Below are 22,701 nucleotides of genomic sequence, written 5' to 3' on the forward strand. Positions count from 1 at the left end.
CACTGCACTAACGTTTATGCTAACTGACTCCATGTGTATGTGCTTATAGTGATTTGTCGACTGTTCAGTTGATGGGTGGAGTGCATGAACAGGTACTGAGTGACAGCATCAACAAAAACACAGGTGAGGATTAGAGAAATAAACAACTGAAGCTGATACTGTACATGAAACAGGGAATTGTTGTCATACTGTATCCATATTGTTATGAATTCCGTTGCGTCTACAGTGAGACGAAATTGAAACGTTGTGCACCCGCATTACTCCATTGATCTGCAGATCACAGGACCATTCACCTATACATACAGTCAGTATCTAGTCATAATTGTGGTTATCGCCCCCAGTTACCGTGGTTACCATGGCTGAAACGCTCCCATGGGGGAAAATATTTGTTTCGATTGCATGTAATATAATGGAGGTGCACCGGCATGAGGACAGAGAACACCGTTAAAAAGGTTAAATCTTTCAGCAAACATCAATAAACAGCACAGAAATGTTTGGGACTGAGAGTTATCTGTGTGTCAACGAGGTTAAGATTAACATTAAGTTCCCTCATTTTGGTAATTCAAGTTAAACTGCTAGAACTGTCTTGAGTGTACTCATTGTAGAACTGTTTTCAATGGCCGGACTGTGTAGTTCGGTTTAGCAGGTAAACACCAGATACTCATTGCATCTTAATTTATTCTCACATGAATGTACATTCCCTACAATGTCCGTGGGAATAGTTTAAACAAGTAATGTTGGCTATGTTACTTTGACGATATAAAGTTAGCCAGTTAGCAACCTAATGAAGCTATCATTGAATATTAGCTTCCAGACAAATTTGTTGTCAACATTGGGAAAACGAGGGTGAATTAGGTTGTAAGCATACACTGGGCAGTTAAGTAAACACAATTCCTTCAAATAATTAAAAAAACAAGCAGAACCCCATCTGAATGTAAAATGAAAGTATAACTGCTAGCGAGTTCGCCCATTGACTTGCGTGATGTCAGCATGCTTTCCCCCACATGGGGGGCGGTAACCTTTCCGAACCTGTTAACCGACTGTATCTGTACCTGTAGAGTTAGGGCCTGTCCATAGTCCTTAAAACCAACATTTTCCAACCCCGGCCGTGCCGGCGACCCGGGTTCGATTCCCGCCCTGTGGTCCTTTCCGGATCCCACCCCAACTCTCTCTCCCACTCGCTTCCTGTCATTCTCCACTGTCCTGTCTCATTGAAGGCATAAAAAGGCCAAACAAAAAAAAATCCACAAGCTTACTTGAAATTCAAGAGGTAAGAGAAATGTCCTAGGATACGCCAGGCATTTAGAAAGTACAAGTACAAGCACACCAAGAGACTCATTAATGTAAAATGTTGGCATTAAACAATCTTTTTTTTGCTATATGCAAGCTTGTGAAAAGCATGGAGACACACACCCAAGTGGAGGTGTTTATCAAATTAAGAATAGGGTAGCTGCACACTCTTTTTCTGTTTTAGTTACTGACGTGACTTTTTATTAACTCATCGAGTGCCAAAAACGTAATATTACGGTTTTCCTTCCCATGCGTTCCTCCTACCTTTCCGTGAGCTGAATTTGGTTAGAGAAAATCAGTATTCTCTTCACAGGCTCCTGCTTGACTTCTATCCTGAGTTGAAGGAGCTGAAGGATACAACAGCTGTCAGGTTGATCGAAAACTCATGAAAACGCACAATCTGGACATTTTATCTGGACATTTAATCTTAAAACTCTGCTTTTGATGGTTGCCGCTTTGGGTTGAATCAGTGACACATGCACGTCAGGTCAAAACCAGGCCATTTTCGTGGGTTTATCACTAGGTGGCAGTCTCGCCAGGTTTCGCTAGGTCACTTCCCGGAAACTTTACAGGCAACACTTCATATTTCATCAAAGACGCTACATCTACATTTCTAGAAATAAAACAGGGATTTTGATGAAAACTAGCCACTGTTTAGCTTGGGATTTCTTAGGAACAGAGGCATGTAGAAATGAACGGCTTCCGAAAACAGCGCGGCATTCAATGAGTTAAAGGCGTAACATCAGTCAGAGCTCACAGCCTTTATCAAGCTTCCAACATGAGTTGCAAGAGTAAGGGATGGAGTAGATAATGGGCCCAAATTGACAAGTAGGATTTATTTTGCGGAGAGAATGTGCAGGACTGATCGGCGGTCATATTTTACACATCTAGTTAACATAACCTTCTCTATGCTAAACAGGAACTGAGGACCTGAGGGGAGTTATAGAGAATCACAAAGCCAGTCTGAGGAGGAAGTTTGAGAACATATCTGAAGGCATCATCAAACCAGGAGCTGAGACACTCCTCAATAAGATCTACACAGAGCTCTATATCACAGAGGGAGAGAGTAAAGGGGTGAATAAGGAACATGAGGTCTGGCAGGTAGAGTCAGCATCCAGATCTCAAACTACAGAAGACACGCCAATCAAGTGCAATGACATCTTCAAGCCCTTACCTGGACAGAAGAAGCACATCAGAACTGTCCTGACCAAAGGTGTTGCTGGCATTGGAAAAACAGTCTCAGTGCAGAAATTCATTCTTGATTGGACAGCTGGGGTAGCCAGTCAGGATGTAGACTTTATGTTCCTCCTACCTTTCCGTGAGCTGAATTTGGTTAGAGAAAATCAGTATTCTCTTCACAGGCTCCTGCTTGACTTCTACCCTGAGCTGAAGGAGCTAAAGGATGGTGAAGAATACAACAGCTGTCAGGTTGTGTTCATATTTGATGGATTGGATGAGAGTCGGTTAAATCTGAATTTCCAGCAGACCATGCTGTTGTCTGATTTAAAACAAACATCGTCAGTGGATGTTCTGATGACAAGCCTCATTCAGGGAACTCTGTTTCCCTCTGCACTCATCTGGATTACCTCAAGACCAGCAGCAGCCAGACAAATTCCTGTTCAGTATGTCGACCAAGTAACAGAAGTACGAGGATTCAATGACCCACAGAAGGAAGAGTACTTCAGGAAGAAAATCAGTGATGAGAGTCAGGCCAACAAAATCATCTCACACATTAGGTTATCCAGGAGTCTCCACATCATGTGCCACATTCCAGTCTTCTGTTGGATTGCAGCCACTGTACTTGAGCATTTGCTGAAATGGAAGAACACCCAAGAAATCCCCAAAACTCTGACTGATATGTTCATACACTTTTTGATTATCCAGACCACCAGGAAGGATCAGAAGTATCGAAGTGGACATAAAGTGGATAAAGAGAAATTTCTAGAATCCCAGAAAGACATTTTGCTGAAGCTGGCAGAACTGGCTTTCAAGAATCTTGAAAATGGACATCTAATGTTTTATGATGAAGACCTGAGAGATTGTGGCATTGATGTCAGTGAAGCCTCAGAGTCTGGCATGTGTACTGAAATCTTCAAGGAAGAATCTGTGTTTAATCAGAAAAAGGTCTACTGCTTTGTGCATCTGAGCATCCAGGAGTTTCTGGCTGCTCTGTTTGTGTTTCACTCTTACATGACTGAGAACCTTCATGCACTGAAATTTCTCCTCAGTGAAGAACACAGAGGTGATTCCAGCCCCTTAACTGGATCATTCTTCCGGTCAGTGATGGGCTTACATTTACAATATTATCCCAGCCCCTCGATTATATCATACCTTTGGTCAGTGCTGGGCTTACAATCGGAAGATCATCTTCATGTGTTACTTAAGGGTGCAGTGGATGAAACATTGAAGAGCAAGAAAGGACATCTGGATCTTTTCCTTCGCTTCCTTGTGGGCATCTCTCTGGAGAGCAGTCAGATGCTTCTGCAAGGTCTACTGAACCAAATATACAACACCTCAAAGAGCATCAAGGAGACGTGCCAGTACATTAAGCAGCTCAACAGAGAAGATCTTTCTCCTGAAAGATGCATCAATCTTTTCCACTGTCTATTTGAAATGAATGATCAATCCATGCACAAAGAAATTCAGAAATACTTGTCATCACCAAATAACACTGAACAGAAGTTGTCTCCTGCTCACTGTTCAGCACTGGCCCAAATGTTGTTGATGTCTGAGGAGGTACTGGATGAGTTTGACCTGAAGAAATACAACACATCAGATGAGGGACGCAGGAGACTGATCCCAGCTGTGAGGTGCTGCAGAAAGGCACGGTGAGTTTCTGATAGAGATGGATAAACATGAATAATCTTATGAATAAACTTTAAAACTTTTAAGTTATTATTGATATTGAAACTTGTATTTATGAGATAATGTTATGATGTAGTGATAATGATGATGCTGTGCGTGATTATACTTTAAATGCCTCTGCTGATGTATTGATGACAATGCTGCTGTCACAAAAATAGAATTTTGACCCACTGGGAGGAAAACATGGCAGTAGCCTGATATCAGTGGATCCTCCCACCACTTAAACCACTACTAGGAATGTAATGATGCACCGTGAATCGGCTTAAAATTGTTACACACATGAAAATTACAACCGGTTGAGAATTTTTTTTAATTGTGATGCAATTATGTTGTCAATAAATAAATAAATAAATAATAACTTCATAGCTCTTTCATTGTAGAGCTACACAGCCTCTCATTGCCCCTCAGCACACACATTTAACCCGTTTAATCCCAACGGTCACTATAGTGACCGTACAAAAAAATCTGGCTCTTGTACCTTTAAAACTGTTGCTGGATGAATTATCAATACATTTCTCCCAAAAATAAAAACCTGAAAGGGTCTCAGTTAAATATGTGCAGTGCCAAATGTGTAGTGTAATTTCTCACATGGCCAGAGCTGCTTATGTTTGGTTGCACACTGACCAGAAAATGTCCACCCAAAAGCTCCCAAACTAAAGCTTAGAAAAGTATGTTTATGTTAACATAGGACAAAGATTTTTGGTACACATCATCTTTAAGGTGTCTAGTATGGAGGGATGCAATTGAAATATATGAACTTTGTTCAGCATTCTCATAGTTCTCATGAGTGAACATGATGACGGTCACAATTGTGACCGTTGGGAAACAACATAGTCCGATTTTAGGGATTTTCGCACATTTCATTGTACAATCATCTAATTTCCACTAAATTCCATTCAAAGATGATATGGGGACATTGTCCCAGATCTGTTCTTTACTTTTAAATTTGTATCACATGGCATTTCTCAACATGGCCTGTAAAATTCTCTATTATATTCTAAGTGTGCCAATTATTACATAGAAAATCCATTACACCACACTATTATACATAATTATTGTAATAGCTGATTTTCTATGCTGTTCTTTATTTTAATTTCACTTTCAGTCACTTCCTGCACATATCATATCTAACTGACTGCCCAGATTTTAATATCACACCTCAAAAACAGTAAATCATCATACTTATTGACTATTATATTACATAATGTCACATATAAATAAGGTGGTGGGGGGTATAATCAACTTGCCAGTCAGCCTGTTGAAGGCATATTGGCTGAATTTATGCAGAGCCTTGCAGTAGATATGAACAACCTTACCAGAAAAAATATTCCCCACCCCTTTTCCCAACAATACCCCTCCACTTATGTAGGGCCTCTGCCATAGGGACCAGTCAGACGAACCAGAAGCAAAGCTTCATGTGATCAAAAATAAAGATCAAGTGTCTCAACAATCTGCTCTCACACTATTGTATGTCAAAATTACAGAATGCTTCCTATTATGCATTTAGAACCTTACTTAATTCAGTGGTAAAATTAATCAAATTTAGCAACATAGTGGATATCACACCCCTCTGACACTAGATTAGGCCAATAACTGAGGTCAGAGCAGGCTCCTAGCTCCTCAGGTTTATATGTGATGGGATCATGGACAGGTGTTCCGTGTTCCCCAGGTCAAGCATTGTGTGTTTCCAGGGTCCTCCAGCTTTATAAAGCACATAATAGGTACCCAAATGAGCATAGGTCCCAGGATACACACTGGGAATATAGGGCCTTATGAAGATGGCAATTTACTTAGTTGCATGCTGTGATAAAAATATGTTTAACAGCACTCACCAAACAAACCTCTCCACTTGTGTGTTTGATGCCAGACAGGCTCATATGGTAATGCTGTTGTATATGCATTTAGAACCTTACTTAATCCAGTGGTAAAATTAATGAAATTTAGCAATATAGTGGACATCACACCCCTCTGACACTAGATTAGGCCAATAACTGAGGTCAGAGCAGGTTCCTATGCTCCTCAGGTTTATATGTGATGGGATCATGGACAGGTGCCCTGTGTTCCCCAGGTCAAGCATTGTATGTTTCCAGGGTCCTCCAGCTTTATAAAGCACATAATAGGTACCCGAGTGAGCATAGGTTCCAGGTAACATAGGTTCACTGGGAACATAGGGCCTTATGAATAAAAGGCCTTTAGAGCATAGGGACCAGGTAACATAGGTTCACTTCATTTAGTGACCTTAACAATACCACTGACCAAAGGAGACGAATTGCTGGTCCAATGGAAAGGCAATTAATGTCATTGGAAGTATGGCAGTAGACTTGCAGGACAATTTGTTGTGTAATTAATTAATTAATTAAATAATGCATTATAAAATTAAATAATGCAATAATAAACAAACAAACAGACAGACAACTAACATCACTTTTTGTAACATTTGTGGTTGCTGTTGTATTGTAGGGTGGTGTTGTTTACACTATATACATAATAGTGTGATATAATGCCTTTTCTATGTAAAAATCGGCACACTTATAATATAATAGAGAATTGCAGAGGCAATGTTGAAATTGTATTGTGATACAAAATTAAAAGTAAAGAACAGACCTGGGACAATGTCCCCTTATCATCTCTGACTAGAATTTATTGAAAATTAGATGATTGCACAATGAAATGTGTGAAAATCCCTAAAATCGGACTATGTTTTTTCCCAACGGTCACAAAAGTGATCGATCAAGCATAAAAGACTCCTTTTCACCCACTTTTTCAGGAAAATTTGACAAAATAGTAATTGATTACTTCAAAGGGTTACTCAAGGCACATGATTTTGATATATTCAAGTCTGGGAAAAATTTGGGATTAAACGGATTAATCCAAACATTCACAATCACGCAAGCAAGGACTTGTTGTTGCTAAATCCGGTTAGTGACTGTTTGTCATAAAAGACGTGAGTGACCCTCCCTCGCCAGCAGAAAAAAAATCTATGACCCTCCAAAGTGATGTAGAAAAAACGCATGACCCTCCCCTACAATTTATTGATGTCTTCTGTGCTGGTTCACATTTTGCAAAGATGTACAGATAGCCACTGTTTTTTTAACAACCATGTCATACTTGACTTAACCTCTGCTTTCTCATCTTACACATTACACTTCACCAAGATGGTGGCCCTTTCAGTAGATTTACTCACTAACATTGTTGTGGAAACACAATAAACATGGTAACAAAATGCACACTTCCTGCATTACTGCATTACTTCAAATACTAAGTTACTCCTTCAGTAAACCAGTATTCACATGAAATAAAACAATAAAACATTGAGACCATTCAACAAAGAACACTTGGTAATAACAAATTCAACAAATGAACTGGTTGCTATGGACTTGTCACTAGGCTTCCTCGGTCATTGTAAGGTGCCGAAGCTGAATATTATCCAAAATTCCATTTCTCAGACGAGCGTCAATTTAGGAGCTTGCTACCGCTCCTTCCTTGAAATGCCTCATTTTCATTCATTTTCACAATTTGTCATTTTTGTCATTTGCACAATTTCACAAATAATCACCGGGACCGAAACACACCTGTCAACTTTTTCCGGGTTTATCACATATTTTAACTTTTTTCCAGCTGTCTTCCCGTTTTAATATTTTCCCGTAAAATATTCCGTATTTTAATGGCCTACTCTCATAACATTAGCCCTGCCATCGGACCTGTCTCTGTACTGTTGTCCTGTTGCTACCACCTTGCCTTGCCCTTCCAGCAAAACAGATATCTTCAAAGCATTTTGCTTGCTTAAAGGCGAACGAGTGTTAGGCTACTATCTAAAGGATAATTCCAGTATTTAGCACTTTAAGTCCCTTTTCTGGTTTGTTTTGGATGAACTAGAGTGGTGGACACAGAAATTTTGACGATGGGTCCTGTCTCTGACTTTTTGACTCATTTAGAATCACCTTTGACTGCTTCAGAGTTGCTGCCTACAGGCATGCACAAATATGTCCTTAAAACAACCCTTAACATTGGTTTTCAAACTGTGCAACTCACCGAGTGGTTAGTGGTGTTTGTTGATAATTAAAAGTGGTAAATACTGGAATTCTCCTTTAAGTTAACAGCATGGTTGCCGTGACAGCACGATTCATTGGCGCTTGCATAGTGTACGGATGTAGGCCTATCTGCACCTTGGGCTAGATTTTTATAGATCGTTATGAAGAGCAATATGAGAGAGAAATTTGATGATCATTGATCGTTGTTTTGGGACGTTAAGCCTTTTCCATAGGCGTCAGTGAAGGAGATTGAAGAAACATGCTGTAACGTCAGGTAGGCCTAGCCTAAAGTTCATAGGCCTAATATGACGTCATGCTAATTTTTTTGAAGATTCTTAGTGATTATGAGGAACAATATGAGAGAAATTTGACGTTGAGCTTTTTGCTTACAATAGGCGTTAATGAAGAGTAACGCTTATTGTCATCTTTGGCCAGGTGCGAGGCCCTGGGCGATGGGCAAAATTTTGCTGTTTTCATGAATACAAAGGTGGGTGACCCTCCCTCCTAGACTAAAAAAAGTTGGGTGACCCTCCCCTCAACAAAGAATAAAAAGACATGACCCTCCCCTATTTTCCTCTGGTGGTCCATTCCATAAATACAGAATGGTCCCTTAGCATGATGATAAGCACGCTGCACACATTTGCTCAAAACTGTTGCATTCAAGTTAACTAGTAAGTTCTTATAATTTTTTATCCCAATGTAAATGGGAAAGTTGTTTCCCAGACTATGATAAACTAGCCAATTAGGCTAGGCCTACTCTGTTTACAATATTTCCAGGCTGCTGACAGCTGCTTACGGCTGAAGTAGACACATAAAGAGTCAGAGAGAACTGTTGGAGCCTTAACAGCACCTAAGCTATAATATATCTGAATAATATGTGCTGTCATGAATACATAATCAGAAATAGAAAGAATATTTTTTGTTATTTTTATACAAGTAGTTTATATAACAAACAAAACAAACAAACAAATAAATAATATAATAATAATATGGATTGAATTTCCCCTTTGGGATCAATAAAGTATCTATCTATCTATCTATCTAATAATAATAATAATAATAATTAAGGCTGTCAATCGATTAAAAAAAATAGTCAAATTAATTACTTACTCTGTGATTAATTAATCTAAATTGATTGCATATATCATTTTTGCTGTGAAAGTATTTTAAATATTTATAATGCAGAGCACTTTATTTTTTATCAACACCATTAGGCTGTTTTTTACAAGTTAATGTTCCAATCAATGATCTAGGCAGCACATTTTCTTTTCTCTCCTTCATTTTACAGTCTAATGGTTACTGACTAGAACGGCTCGGGGGCAAAGGTCATACGGAATCGATTAATCTGTGCTTTTTTTTAAATCAGTTATTTTTTCTCAAATTAATTAATCAAAATTAATCAGTTATTTTGACAGCCCTAATATATATATATAAGTTTTGTTGTGCAGTGATAAATCATTTGTATTTAATCGACAGTCTTTTCTCAATCAATTAAATAAAGCATCCAGATAAACAGTCTAGATATCCTTTGTGTGTTTAATAATAATATATATGAACTGAACTGAATATATCTCAATATGTCCCCGTCCTCCCAGTCAGACACATTTTAACATATTTCCTGTGAGAAACACTGACTACAGCTAAAGCCCTCCTTACACTGACAGACTTAGCAAAGATTTGGAAAAGATTTTTGAAAGACTACAGTCTCAGACTCACACAGACTAGTCACAGACTATGATTTTGCAACAACTAGGGATCATGCAGGGTCAATATTTACCAGACTGCTACTAGATTCCTTTAAATTATTTCCATTGTGCACTACATATCAACAGGAACTCATATGATAGATTACTCATATCAAATTAATTTTTTCGTGTTTCTGCAGCATTGTTTCATGTGTGACATCCCTAACAGATATAGAGTTGTTCTGTCACGTGGAATAGCCGACTAATAATTTATAAGAAAGGAAAAAAACAAATAATCATATAGGCTACAGCTGTTTGCCCCTTCCTGTTTGGTGTTGGAGAGAGGTCACTATTGGTTTTTACATTGTTCACATCACTATTTGCATGAGCCACGACTAAAAAGACTTGCGATAATATCAAACATGTTTGATATTGTCGTAACGGCAAAACTAGAAAAAGACTGACTCCGACTGACTTAAAACCGCTAAGATTGGCACCTTACACTAAACCAGTGGTTCTCAAACTTTTTCTTTCATTCCCCACTTTGATCAAGGGGGCATTTTCGAGCCCCACCTGTCCATCATCGCTCTAAGAAAGTAACCTGACCCTAGCCAGATGAATTTCGCTCCGCCTAGCTCCACTCATCCATCTGGAACCGATCCATTGAAGTGTTGCTTCAGAAGGCTGGGCCTAATCAAAAAATGCTTGCATATGATTGAATAAGCCACTTGTCCGTCATCTATTGACGTGCTACTTCAACCACTCACATCGAAGCCAACCCGTGACGCTAATAACAGTCTCACAGTCGCTTCTACGCTATGTCACATCTATGAAACTCCCGCCCTGCGTCCTGATTGGCTGAACCATAAAGTCGGTTGCAGAAATCACTCTCAATGGAAGAGGTCCCAGATGGATGTGAGTGAAGCTAGGCGGAGCTAAGCGGAACTAAATTCATCTGGTTAGGATCAGGTTACTAAGAAAGTGCATCAAGCTTAAAATGGTCAAATTTATTGAAATAACGACAAGTTCTAAATATGTCCTCTTCAGCAGAGTTAAAATCAGCTGGTGCTGCAAATATAATATAAATAAATACATAATGTGCCACTGTAAATTAAACAGACATATTTCTGCAACATATTAGCAAGCACAGGCCAATATTCTACAGCATTGTACAATATATTCAATGAAATAGCCTACAACATGCTGCATTAAATGGATCCATAATCCAGTCATACTGAGCACTGCTGGTTGGAATAGATTTTTGAAATAAACTTTGCAGGGATGTGATGTAGGCCTACTGTTTAATACATGGGATCACAAGAGTGGCTCCCGAATCAGACGTTTCAGCGATTTCACTCAGATTCTCAAAGGCATTAATACTGGATCCAGGCGCTGAGGGGAGAAAACACATTTCCTACATTACTATGCTGTGATAACCCTGATTGGATGCTACCTTATCCTGGTGCATTTAACTGTCAAATGCATGCATTTCTAATATTACAGAATATTACTAATCCTTAAGTTCACTGGAAGTTTGTCATTATTGGATAAGTGTGGTAGCAAATCACTGGCAAACACATTTGCCACTAGTGGCAAACTTCTCATTGTTGCCAGAACTTTGCTGGAAGTTTGCCTCTAGAGGCCAACATTGGCAAACATCTGGCAATATTTTCTAATGAACTCATTTGTTTCCCACAAATCACCCACAAAATTGCTGCAAATCTACCGCAAACATTTAATTTTTGTATGTGTATTTAAAATGCTAAAACAATATCTAATAGTGTTTGTGTTTGCCACGTTTTGTGACTTACGGCAAAAGTCTGTAATGACCCAATTCTGGCCAATGTAATCTAACATTAGCCTTTTCTAGTTGTCAGGTTTAGCAGGTTTATCTTTAATGGGTAATATTTTGTATTTATCACACTGTCTTACAGACTTTCTGGCTGCAAACTTACAGATAAGTCCTGTAAGATTTTAGCCAGTGTTCTACAGTCACGAAACTCCCTAATAGAGCTGGACCTGAGTGACAATGACCTGGGAGATTATAAAGTTCAGCTTCTTTCTAAAGGACTATCTAGTCCCCACTGCAAACTGCAGATATTAAGGTTGGTATTTGCCATTTCTTTATTGCTGTGCATTTCCTGACAATTTAAGAGAGCCATACCAGCATAACAATCAAACAGTTTGCTTACATCACTGTGGTGTCCTATTTCTAAGTAGCATGGCTGACACCAAGCCACCTTTATTATTTATTATTAAGAATTGGTCTGGACAATTAGTTCACTTTCAATTTCCAAAGGGCGCAACCTGTGGTAAAAAACGTTAGTAAATCTCATGCAAAATCAGTTTGTGATTACAGCTTACAGCTTTCTCATCAGCTTTTGTTTGCACAACTTGAAGTTACAGACTAATCGGGAATAGGAATTTCAAGTGCAATCGGTTTGCATGCAGTAAGGTTAACTAACAGGTTAAGTAAGATTAACAAACTGATTTTACAGTGTAGCACAAACTTCAGCAATTCAAGTGTAATTTACTTGATTGTTTACTTTTCTACCTCAAAATTAAGTAACACTCATTTTAAGTAAGGAAAGCTATTACTTTTAGAAATGTATTTTTTACATGCTGCTGCTGAATATTAAATTAGATTGAGAGAACTGTGAGGAGTGTGGCAGTATAGAGAAGCTCTTTTTGAAATCATTCCAGCACATTACAGTATTCATTCATTATATTTATTTATAGGGAGACTGAATAATAATTTGTATAATAAATTGTGACACTGTCTTACAGACTTGCTGGCTGTAAACTCACAGATAAGTCTTATGAGCGTGTGGCCTCAGTTCTACAGTCACCAAACTCCCTGATTGAGCTGGACCTGAGTTACCAAGACATGAGAGATGCTGGAGTTCAGCTTCTTTCTGAAGGACTTTCTAGTCCCAACTGCAAACTGCAGACATTAAGGTTAGTGATTGACATTCCTTTATGACCATGTATTTCCTGATATAAGAGAGCCATGTCAGCATAATTTGCCTATGTCACTGTGCTGTGGTGTCCTACTTGTGAGTAGCCTGGCTGACTCCAACGGTGAAACTAAACTTAAGTTGGTACATTAAACTTGTAGCAAATCTTTTATAAGTACAGCAAACAGCTTTCTCATAAACACAGTTTTAAATTCAATTGTTTATTTAAGAAAATACACATGTATGTTTTCTAATACTGATGCCATCAGCATAGCCATTGATTGTCTACATCAGTGGTTCTTAAACTTGGGGTCGGCAAAAAGATGTGAGAAAAGTTTAAAACATGTTTAAAAACTTGGATACTCAGTAGCACTAGAAGTAGACTTACAATTCACAGTGTTATACATAATGTTCCTTTGAAAGTTGATGCTCTGTTTATGCAAACTCAAATCTTCACTTGAAGATGCTGTACATAAGCATACCAGAAAAGAAACAGAAAACTGCACTCTAAAAGTCTGCCATTCATTTACACCCAGATTTCAACATTATTAACCTGTTATTTTGAAATACTCCACTTTGCTGTCAAATAAAGAGAAAACATTTTATTTACACTCAGTCATTGAGAGTGGTTCCATGCAGCCAATAAACAGTTTCAAATCAGTTTTTTTGGGAATAAACAGAATATGCGTGTGTCTTGTAAACACCTTATTCTGATTGAAATAAACCGAAAAAGGCCATATTCGGTTTACTAATAAACTGTTTGCACAACCTAGTATATGCCTGTTTTAAACAGAATATTGGGTCATGAAAACACCTTAAAAGGAATATGCTCCCAGAAGGAAGAGTGTTGAAAGCCTGTGCAATCAACATCGCGCACACTTTTGGAAAGACAAAGAGACAAACTTATGTCTTGCAATCATGCAAATGTCATGGAGTTCATTGACGGGAGAAAATGTCATAAAAGGGACATTTTTAAAAAGATTTGTAAAAACCGTAATGAGGCTGGCTATCAACATACGCCTGAACAAGTGAAATATAGGTGCAAGATGCTTAAGACGCTTTATTATTCAGTCAAAAGAGGGAATTCCACCAGTGGAGATTCATGTCATGATGTTGGGTGCCTATTTGTGGGCTGCATCGCTGACTTATTCGGAATAATGTCGATTGCTATGTAAACAGAAATATGCTCAAAACGTGACATTCTACTTGGATGTAAACAGGTTAAACGGAATATTGACATAAACGCAATTTGGGTAATAAACTGATTCAAAACCATTTATTGGCTACATGGAACCACGCTCATTGTTATGCAAACACATTTTAATGTTTTCTTAAAATGCTTCTGTTTCCTGTTAACCTACATACAAATAATATTATCATACAGTATTTTTTGCATTCTGGGAAGGGGTAAACCAACCATAGAGAAGCAGTATGTGTTATACTGACTGCTTCTTCTTTTCTACACCGGGAATCATTGACAGAAATTTGGGCATGCGAAAAAGAAAAAAAAGAAAAATTCTGACTAAACCTATATGACCGCCGCTTCGCTGCGCGGCGGTCATAATAATTTGTATAGTGCCTTTCATACACAGAATGCAGCTCAAAGTGCTTTACATTTGAAGCATGTAACACATGCTTGTCATTTAGTTGGCTCAGTATTGCTCAAATGCTTAGTAGTTTTTTGTTACCAAGCAGTGATGATATTAGTGGATTGGTGTTTGCATCAGTTCCAACTGAACTATTATGAGGCACTTCTATCTGTCAAGTATATAAAAGGCGTTTTTACACTGCCCGATTTGCCATGATACAGTATATGAGCCCGACCTTTATAGCAGAACCTTTCTACATAGACGGAGGCTGAAAGGGGGGTTCGATTTAACCCCAAGGAGGGTAGTCACAGAGCCGGAACATGTGGTTCCATCTCTGAATGTAAGTGGTTCACACTGAAAAAGTGACTAGACAAAGTCTTGCAAAAAGGAGAAAATTCTTTTAAAGGTGTTCTAAGCGATGCTGGGCAATGTCACTTCTGTTGACATTCAAACAAAACAGAGAGCTACCGCTACTTCCTCCCCCTCCCTCCTGTGCAATTGAAATCCTAAACAAGTTTTTGTAGCCTGGGCTGTCCACAGATATCACATTTTTTTACAGTGTATTCAGGACACAGGCAGCTAGCAGATGGTGAGGTGATGTTTGCTGTAAGTGACAAAAGCTGTTTTAGCCTAAAAAACATGTGGTATCGCTTAGAGCACCTTTAATAGAGAGCAAGAGCAGACGTTTCCGCCATCCGGCTATTCTCAATGCTCGAGAAAAGAAACAAACAGCTAAACTTGATGACAATGAACGCTTACCTTTATAGTCTACTGGAAATCTTCCACAGTTATTCATAGTCCACCTCATTAAGTCATGAATTATACAGATAGCAAACCCATACAAATTCTGTCAGAGCATGATATGCAGTTTTTTAAAGTATTTTTAGATGAATGACTGACATAAGGCTAACAGAGAATAGCAACATTGTTACACTTCCACACTATTATGTGACCCACAACTTTATTTTCCGTGATGCATGTCAATTGATGTCAGGACAGCTCCTATCAAAGCCATTGTATTGAATAACAAAAAAGTTGTGATAGGGGCATTTGTACTTCCCATACGTTGATCCACACCCCCATTTTGCACTTCACGCTTTAGTTTGCTATTTGGTCCTGCCTCCTGGCTCATCAAAATGCCGGCTTGTAAGTGAAAAGCAGCTCCAGGCCGGCTATTTGTCACCACATTTTTAGACCTGCGGAAATCCACCACCATCTCCTTGGTCTTTGAAGTGTTGAGTTGAAGGTGATTGAGTTTGCACCATTGCACAATGTCCTCCACCAGGCTCCTGTACTCCTCCTCTTGCTCGTCCCTGATACACCCCACAATTGCAGTATCATCAGAAAACGTATGCGTGTGGCATGACTCGTTGTTGTAGCAGAAGTCAGATGTGTACAGGGTGAACAGGACTGGAGAGAGCACAGTTCCCTGTGGGGCTCCGGTGCTGCTGATCACAGTGTCAGAGAGACAGTTCTTCAGTCTGATGAACTGTGGTCACTCGGTCAGGTAATCTGTAATCCAGGTTACCAGTTGAGCGTCCACACCGATCTGCAAGAGCTTGTCTCCCAGTCTCCCAGAAATCAAAGAACATGATTCTCACAGCACTTTTCCCCTTGTCTAGGTGAGAATGTGTCCTGTGTAGAAGTGATGGCATCGTCCACGCCCACTTTCTCCTGGTATGCAAACTGTAATGGGTCTAGTGCATGGCGTACCTGGGATCTGAGCATACATAAGACCAGACGCTCCATTGTCTTCATCACGTGTGATGTTAGAGCGACAGGCCTATAGTCATTAAGCTCACTAGGGTGTGGCTTCTTAGGGACAGGGGTGAAACATGATGTCTTCCACAGTGTTGGAAGTTGTCCGAGATGGAGACTCAAGTTGAAGATGTGCTTCAGTATGGCAAGCCGATTGAGCATTTATTCTGATATCTTGATATCAGGCATAATTGTCATGTACATGTAAGCCATTTTTGTCAACTAGTTAACTAGTGAGCCATGTTTGTGTGAACTAGTTAACTAGTGAGGGCCAAAATATGCACACTAGTTAACTAGTGGGAGCCAAAAGGCTCACTAGTTAACTAGTGAACACATTTTAGCTTCACTAGTTAACTAGTGAGAACCAGAAATGCCCACTAGTTAACTAGTAAAAGCCAAAATACATACCAGTCAGCTAGTTGAAGGCGTTTGGGTGTCACTAGTTAACTAGTGACAGCCAAAAATGTGCACATGTTTACTAGTGAAGGCAAAACACCTCACTAGTTAACTAGTTGCAGTAGGTCAATGTCACTAGTTAACTAGTGAACCATAAATGGCTGACTAGCTAGCTAGGTGATGGCAGTAGGCTCACTAGTTAACTAGTTGATGCATCATTTGTCCAAACTAGTTAACTAGTGAGGTCATACATGTATACTAGTAAACTAGTTCAAGACAAAATTCACACTAGTCAGCTAGTGGCGCATAATTAAAATTAGGAGGCGGAGACCTCTGGAAATTGAGGCTTTCTATTGGCTCCCTATGTCCAAATAGAACATGACAACCAATCACAGCGCAGAATTTCACAAAATCCCACCCACAACATTTGCATGTGGCACACAAGTTAACATGCTGGCCAAAGGAACTTTAACTAGTAAACTAGTGGCTTCAATGTGACACTTACATGTAAACTAGTGAAGGCAGAACTGCTCACTAGTTAACTAGTGAAGACACAAATGCCCACTAGTTAACTAGTGAGGTCTAAAAAGTGTCACTAGTTTACTAGTGTGCACCAAAACACCCACTAGTAAACTAGTGATGGCAATTTCCATTCGACTAGGTAACTAGTGACGTGCAAAAAGTGTCACTAGTTTACTAGTGTGCTCCAAAACGCCCACTAGTTAACTAGTGAAGGCTATTTCAGGCCCACTAGTTAACTAGTGAGATGCCAAAATGGTCACTTGTTAACATGTAAAGGCAAAAATACCTTCTAGTTTACTACTGCCACTGGAGCATTGCAATAGGTCCGTATCCATAGGATAGAATAAAAACACTCCTCAAAGTGTGTAATCCAAAAAGTTGTGAAGTAAAAAGTAAACAAAAGACATAAAAAAAAAAACACAAAGACACAGAGCTACCTCGACATGCTGCCACTCTTGTCAGCGCCGGAACCGGAATATATACATAGGACACCCATACCTATACATACTCCATACATACCAATATACCTGCTGGATGCCCTAGCACACATAGAAACACACACACACACACACACACACACACACACACACACACACACACACACACACACACACACTCACCCACAGACACTCCCCCACATACACTCACCCATACACACATCCACACACACCTGGTCGCACTAACACCCCTACACTCACACATTGTTCTCCATGAGGTTCTCCCGTGCAGTCTTTATAACTTGCCCAACATTTGATTATAGATATTCAGAAATGTCCTGCCATACTCTATTAAATTGTTGTATTTTATTTCTGTCCTCACACATTGCTTTTTCTATACTTAAATAATATTTCATCAATCCCTTCCATACATGCATGGATGGGGCCTGTGTGTCTTTCCAATGCTTCAAAATGATTTTCTTATAATGATATTTGATATTTGAATGATTTATTATATCATTCTTTATATTTATGTATAGGGAGAATTGGTAAACATAAGCCCTTCTTTATCATTAATGAGTAATATTTTGTATTTTGTCACACTGTCTTACAGACTTGCTGGCTGCAAAGTCACAAATAAGTCCTGTGAGCTTGTGGCCTCAATTCTGCAGTCACCAAACTCCCTGCTAGTGTTAAACCTGAGGGACAATAACCTGGAAGATTCTGGAATTCAGCTTCTTTCTAAAGGACAGTCTAGTCCCCATTGCAAACTGCAAACATTAAGGTTGGTGTTTAACATTTCTTTATTGCCATGTGACGACTTGTCACATTAGACTGTTCGGCTGTAGTGTTACAGATAAATCTTGTGATGTTGTGGTCTTGGGAAATGTGATTGAGACCCAGAAATGAATGTACCTTTTCAGGAGAGTCATTCATTCATTTAAATGTTATTTATTCATTCATTTAAGTGTTATTTAAATGTGATTTGTTACTTTTCTGTCTATTATATTTTCCTTTACAGACTAGCTGGCTGTAACCTCAGAGATGAATCCTGTCAGATTTTAGCCAGTGTTCTACAGTCAGAAAACTTCCTGATATACTTGGACCTGAGTCACAATGAGTTGAGAGATTCTGGAGTTAAGCTTCTATGTCAAGGACTGTCTTCTGCTCACTGTAAACTGCAGAAATTAAGGTTAGTAATTATGGCACAATTGCTTCTTCAGTTTGCATTGCTCTAGCTGAGCTGTGCTTTAGAACTGCAGTCTATTCCTTAAAATGGAAGTTTTGGAGTTATCGCGCAGCTGAGCACTAAGTCGAAAGCGATTGCTTTGTAACAAGTTACACAGGATCAGCTGATCAGGATCAGGTTCAACTACCTGGAAACAGAACTACAATGTCCTGGCCATATTGATGCAGAAATGCGATCCTGCCAAATATTTGCCTACACAAACCAAAGCTGTCAACATTGAGCATTGGAAATAAAGGATATTGTTTATCACCCAAAAAAAAGGAAAATTCCGACATGAGCGCACACAGCAGATTTGTCTTTTTGTGAGTGTGTGTATCTTGCTCAAAATGCTTAATGTGTTCCTCAAAAGCAAATATTTATGCTAATGAAATGGTCAGTGCAATCAAAATGACAAGCCATGATGCCATTGTTTATGTCAATATAATCAAACCATTTTCTCTTGTTTGATAGTTACAGTTTACTCTGTAAGTATTTTCTAATGAACAATGTGCAAGGCAACACTATTTTCTATTTCAAAACTAGCAACTGAAAAAATCTGTAATTCAACAAGAGTTTGTTTTAAGACACATAGGGCCCTATCATGACATTCTAAAGTGCATCGTCACTCGTCAAAAGTCCATTCAAATTTAGTAGGATGTCCAGTTCACATTGGGAGGGGTTTCGTTCTCAAAAGTGGAGCGCATGGCGTAACAAGGTGTTCCTAGGTCTTTTAATCAGTCATATGGGTGTGTTTGGGGCGTAACATCATTTTAAACCAATGAGAATGACATCTGTCATTCCCTTTAACGGCGCAACGCGTGATATGTCAAATAAATGCATCGGTATTTTGGCATTCAAAGGCGCATTTGAAGGATCTGCTTGCGAGACCGTATAGAATAGTCATTCTTAAACCATGCTTTACTAAAACCTAGCATAGCCTTCACGCATTTGCACTCGTCTATTTGAACTCATTGGCAAAGTGAAACTAACTTCACCAAGGAGTCAGTCAACGACAAGACAGTTATATGCAGTTACTTTCACTATTGACTGACAATGGGTTACCACCGAAAAGGCTGGAAAAAGCAACACTTACCCTAATATTGCTCAAATGACTGAATAAAACAACATTTATCTTGCAGAGGAGTTGCTTAGGCTATCTCGTGACAGTGCGTCTTCAGCTGTGCTCATACGTGTCTCTCGCCTCTCCCCTAATCACTTTTAACCGTCATTACCAATTTGCAAATTATGGTGAATAACTACTCATCATGAGATGTACAGTATTTCGTAATATCTTTATTCTAATTATGTTTCCCATTGCAATCGTGCAATTTAATGCTTTGCATGGACATGCGCTGGTGTGCGTTCATGAATGATAGAATGGTGCGTGCACCTGCCAATATGACTGTTGACATGCGCTCCTAAAATAGCATATGAACAACTCACCAGTGACTTCTGACCAGGTTTAGGTGGTGTACGATAGTGATTTTTAGACAATGCGCCAAGCCCCTCCCTAGGTTGTTAATTTCCACACCCCTGGGCGCAATGTTTAAAAAATAAACGTGCCAAATACCAAATTAAACTTTGACATCTGGAGTCTTTCTCAGGTGTGTGTGCTCCTTTCGTGAGACAGAAAGAAAAACTGAATAGGCTATCCCTGCTGCATGCGGGCTTTAGCGGGCGGGAGCGGGACATCATGTAACAGATGCGGGCGGGAGCGGGACTAATTATGACACATTAATGCGGGAGCGGGACAGAATATTGCGGGAGCGGGCGGGCGCGGGACAAATCAGTCCCACGCAGACCTCTACCTCATGGCTACTTAATTTCTGAACACATGTTACTGGTGAATTCAGCTATTGGATGAACCCTTCCCCATCTCTCTCTCTCTCTCTCTCTCTCTCAGACTCTCAGGTTGTCTCATCTCTATGAAAAGTTGTGGTTTTCTGGCTTCAGCTCTGACTTCAAACGCCTCTCATCTGAAGGAGCTTGATCTGAGCTACAATCACCCTGGAAAATCAGGATCGAATATGTTATCTGATAGACTGAAGGATCTTCACTGTAAACTGAAGAAACTTAAGTATGAACAGATAATCTGTCACAGAATATACACATGTAATGGTTGCAAATTCAACCACAGTTGAATCACAGACTTCTTTTTCTTGATTTGACTAGCTTGTAGATCACAGCATATAATAAGTTAATAATCTTAGTGCAAGAATATACTGAAAAAAACATGACACATCAGACCTGAACCTGTACATTGAGGACTTTTTTCACTCCACATTGATAAGTACAGTTTTTCTTCATTAATGCTTACACCAAAATCTTTACATACTGTATCATATATTTTTTTACAGTAAACATGTCACTATAACCCCATATAATACATAACCCTATACCAAATCTGCAAAAACATACACTAATTCTTAGGTTTTTGCAAAACAATGTCTCTTCCTCTTCCTTTCTGTCCTACTTTGCCTTCTGTCACGGTTTAGGGTTTTGTGTTGTGTTTCTGGTGTCTTGTTTTTGGGTCTTTTAGTTTATAGAGGGTTTTGCTCACTTTGTGGTTTCCTTGTTCTGCTTCCTGTCCCTGTGTTTTAAGTTCCTGTAAGCCATGTGTTCATTTGTTTATTTTGCCATGTGTCTTTGTTCCCTGTCTTTAATCTCAGTCCCTCACCTAAGTCTTGTTAAGTTTCGTAATTGTTTAGCCTAGCTCTTGTCTATTGTGTTCACCTGTGCCTTGTTGCCTTGCCCTGTCATCTGTGTTCTTTGATTATCTTCTTCCATTATCTTCTTCCATATATATATATATGGAAGAAGATAATATATATATATATATACACACATACATATAATGTAATGTAATGGACAAAAGAGTCTGAAAAATCCCATCCATTAAGTATATATACTCTTTTGATCCCATGAGGGAAATTTACCATTGACCATCCATTACCATTACTATATTGTTGTTGAAACAACTTTTTACGTGATTAATATATTTGTTTGTATGTGTGTGTGTGTGTGTGTGTGTGTGTGTGTGTGTGTGTGTGTGTGTGTGTGTGTGTGTGTGTCACAGCACTGACCACTGGGCAAAAATCAGATTGAGACCAGGAGTACAGAAATGTAAGTCTGTATGCGTCTTTCTCTTGATATGTTTGAAAAGATGCTTTCAGTATGGTGTTCAAAAGCTCAATGTTCATGAAAGAAAGATTTTTTTTTTTTTTTGCATTTTGTTGTAGTAGAGATTTAGAGTTAGATATGTGCCAGCCTATTATATTAACCACTTCTTTTAAAGCATTTTTTATTTGGAATATTATGAGAAGTGACCTTTTTTCACTTGAGCCCCTGGTGTGCCCTGTGCCATTGCAGGGGTTTCTTTAGCCTGATGCTTTTGAGTATAAACATTTTTTTTATTATTACTCTGCCGTTTAAATGTTGTTGATGTAGGCTGTTGATCAATCCAGAGAAACTACTGGATGACTGTGCTAAGTCTCACAAAAAGGTGCTTGATTAGTGGACACCCCAAAAAGGTGCTTGATTAGTGGACACCCCAGCAAAAAATTCTCTGTTCAGGGCCGTCTGCTGAAGGGTGCAGGAATGTTCCCTATGGTCATTCAGTCAATTTTTCTTAAACATGATGGGACGTTCTTTCGTGGTCAAATCTTTGGTTCTGGGAACATTTGCAGAACATTCTTGGAACTATGTTCACAACTCAAGCAGAGAAACTGTTTATTATAATGTCTTGTCTTTGATTGATCATTTCAGTCAACCTTATATCCTCTGCATAGCCTATGGGTGTTAGGATAGGTTAGGGTTACATGGTAGCGATAGCACTGACTTACAGGCGGTGATTTAGTGATGTCACTACCTGTGGTAAATTACATCTGTCTTCTTAATCAGGAGAGGCATGCTGTGAGAACAGGACCGATGTTCCCCCCTTTAG

The 22,701-nt window shown here is 39.1% G+C and overlaps 1 protein-coding gene across 7 annotated transcripts in view; it reads left to right on the forward strand.

Annotated features, from left to right (window-relative positions):
• LOC143122874 (NACHT, LRR and PYD domains-containing protein 3-like) overlaps positions 1 to 22,701 on the forward strand; it is a 39,860-nt gene that overhangs the window by 12,413 nt on the left and 4,746 nt on the right. For 5 of the 7 annotated variants that reach the window (XM_076283843.1, XM_076283869.1, XM_076283861.1 and 2 more), the window contains 8 exons: positions 50 to 123; positions 2,210 to 4,118; positions 11,806 to 11,976; positions 12,659 to 12,829; positions 18,144 to 18,314; positions 18,552 to 18,722; positions 20,662 to 20,835; positions 21,835 to 21,881. In XM_076283843.1, the coding sequence (XP_076139958.1) occupies positions 50 to 123; positions 2,210 to 4,118; positions 11,806 to 11,976; positions 12,659 to 12,829; positions 18,144 to 18,314; positions 18,552 to 18,722; positions 20,662 to 20,835; positions 21,835 to 21,881 (2,888 nt within the window). The other 2 variants (XR_012986770.1, XM_076283887.1) reach the window with 2 other exon arrangements.

The sequence above is a fragment of the Alosa pseudoharengus genome, unplaced genomic scaffold (genome assembly GCF_046254945.1).
Source record: "Alosa pseudoharengus isolate Yale_2024_CS ecotype anadromous, Long Island Sound unplaced genomic scaffold, YU_APseudo_1.1 YU_APseudo_1.1_scf_1, whole genome shotgun sequence".
NCBI lineage: Eukaryota > Metazoa > Chordata > Actinopteri > Clupeiformes > Clupeidae > Alosa > Alosa pseudoharengus.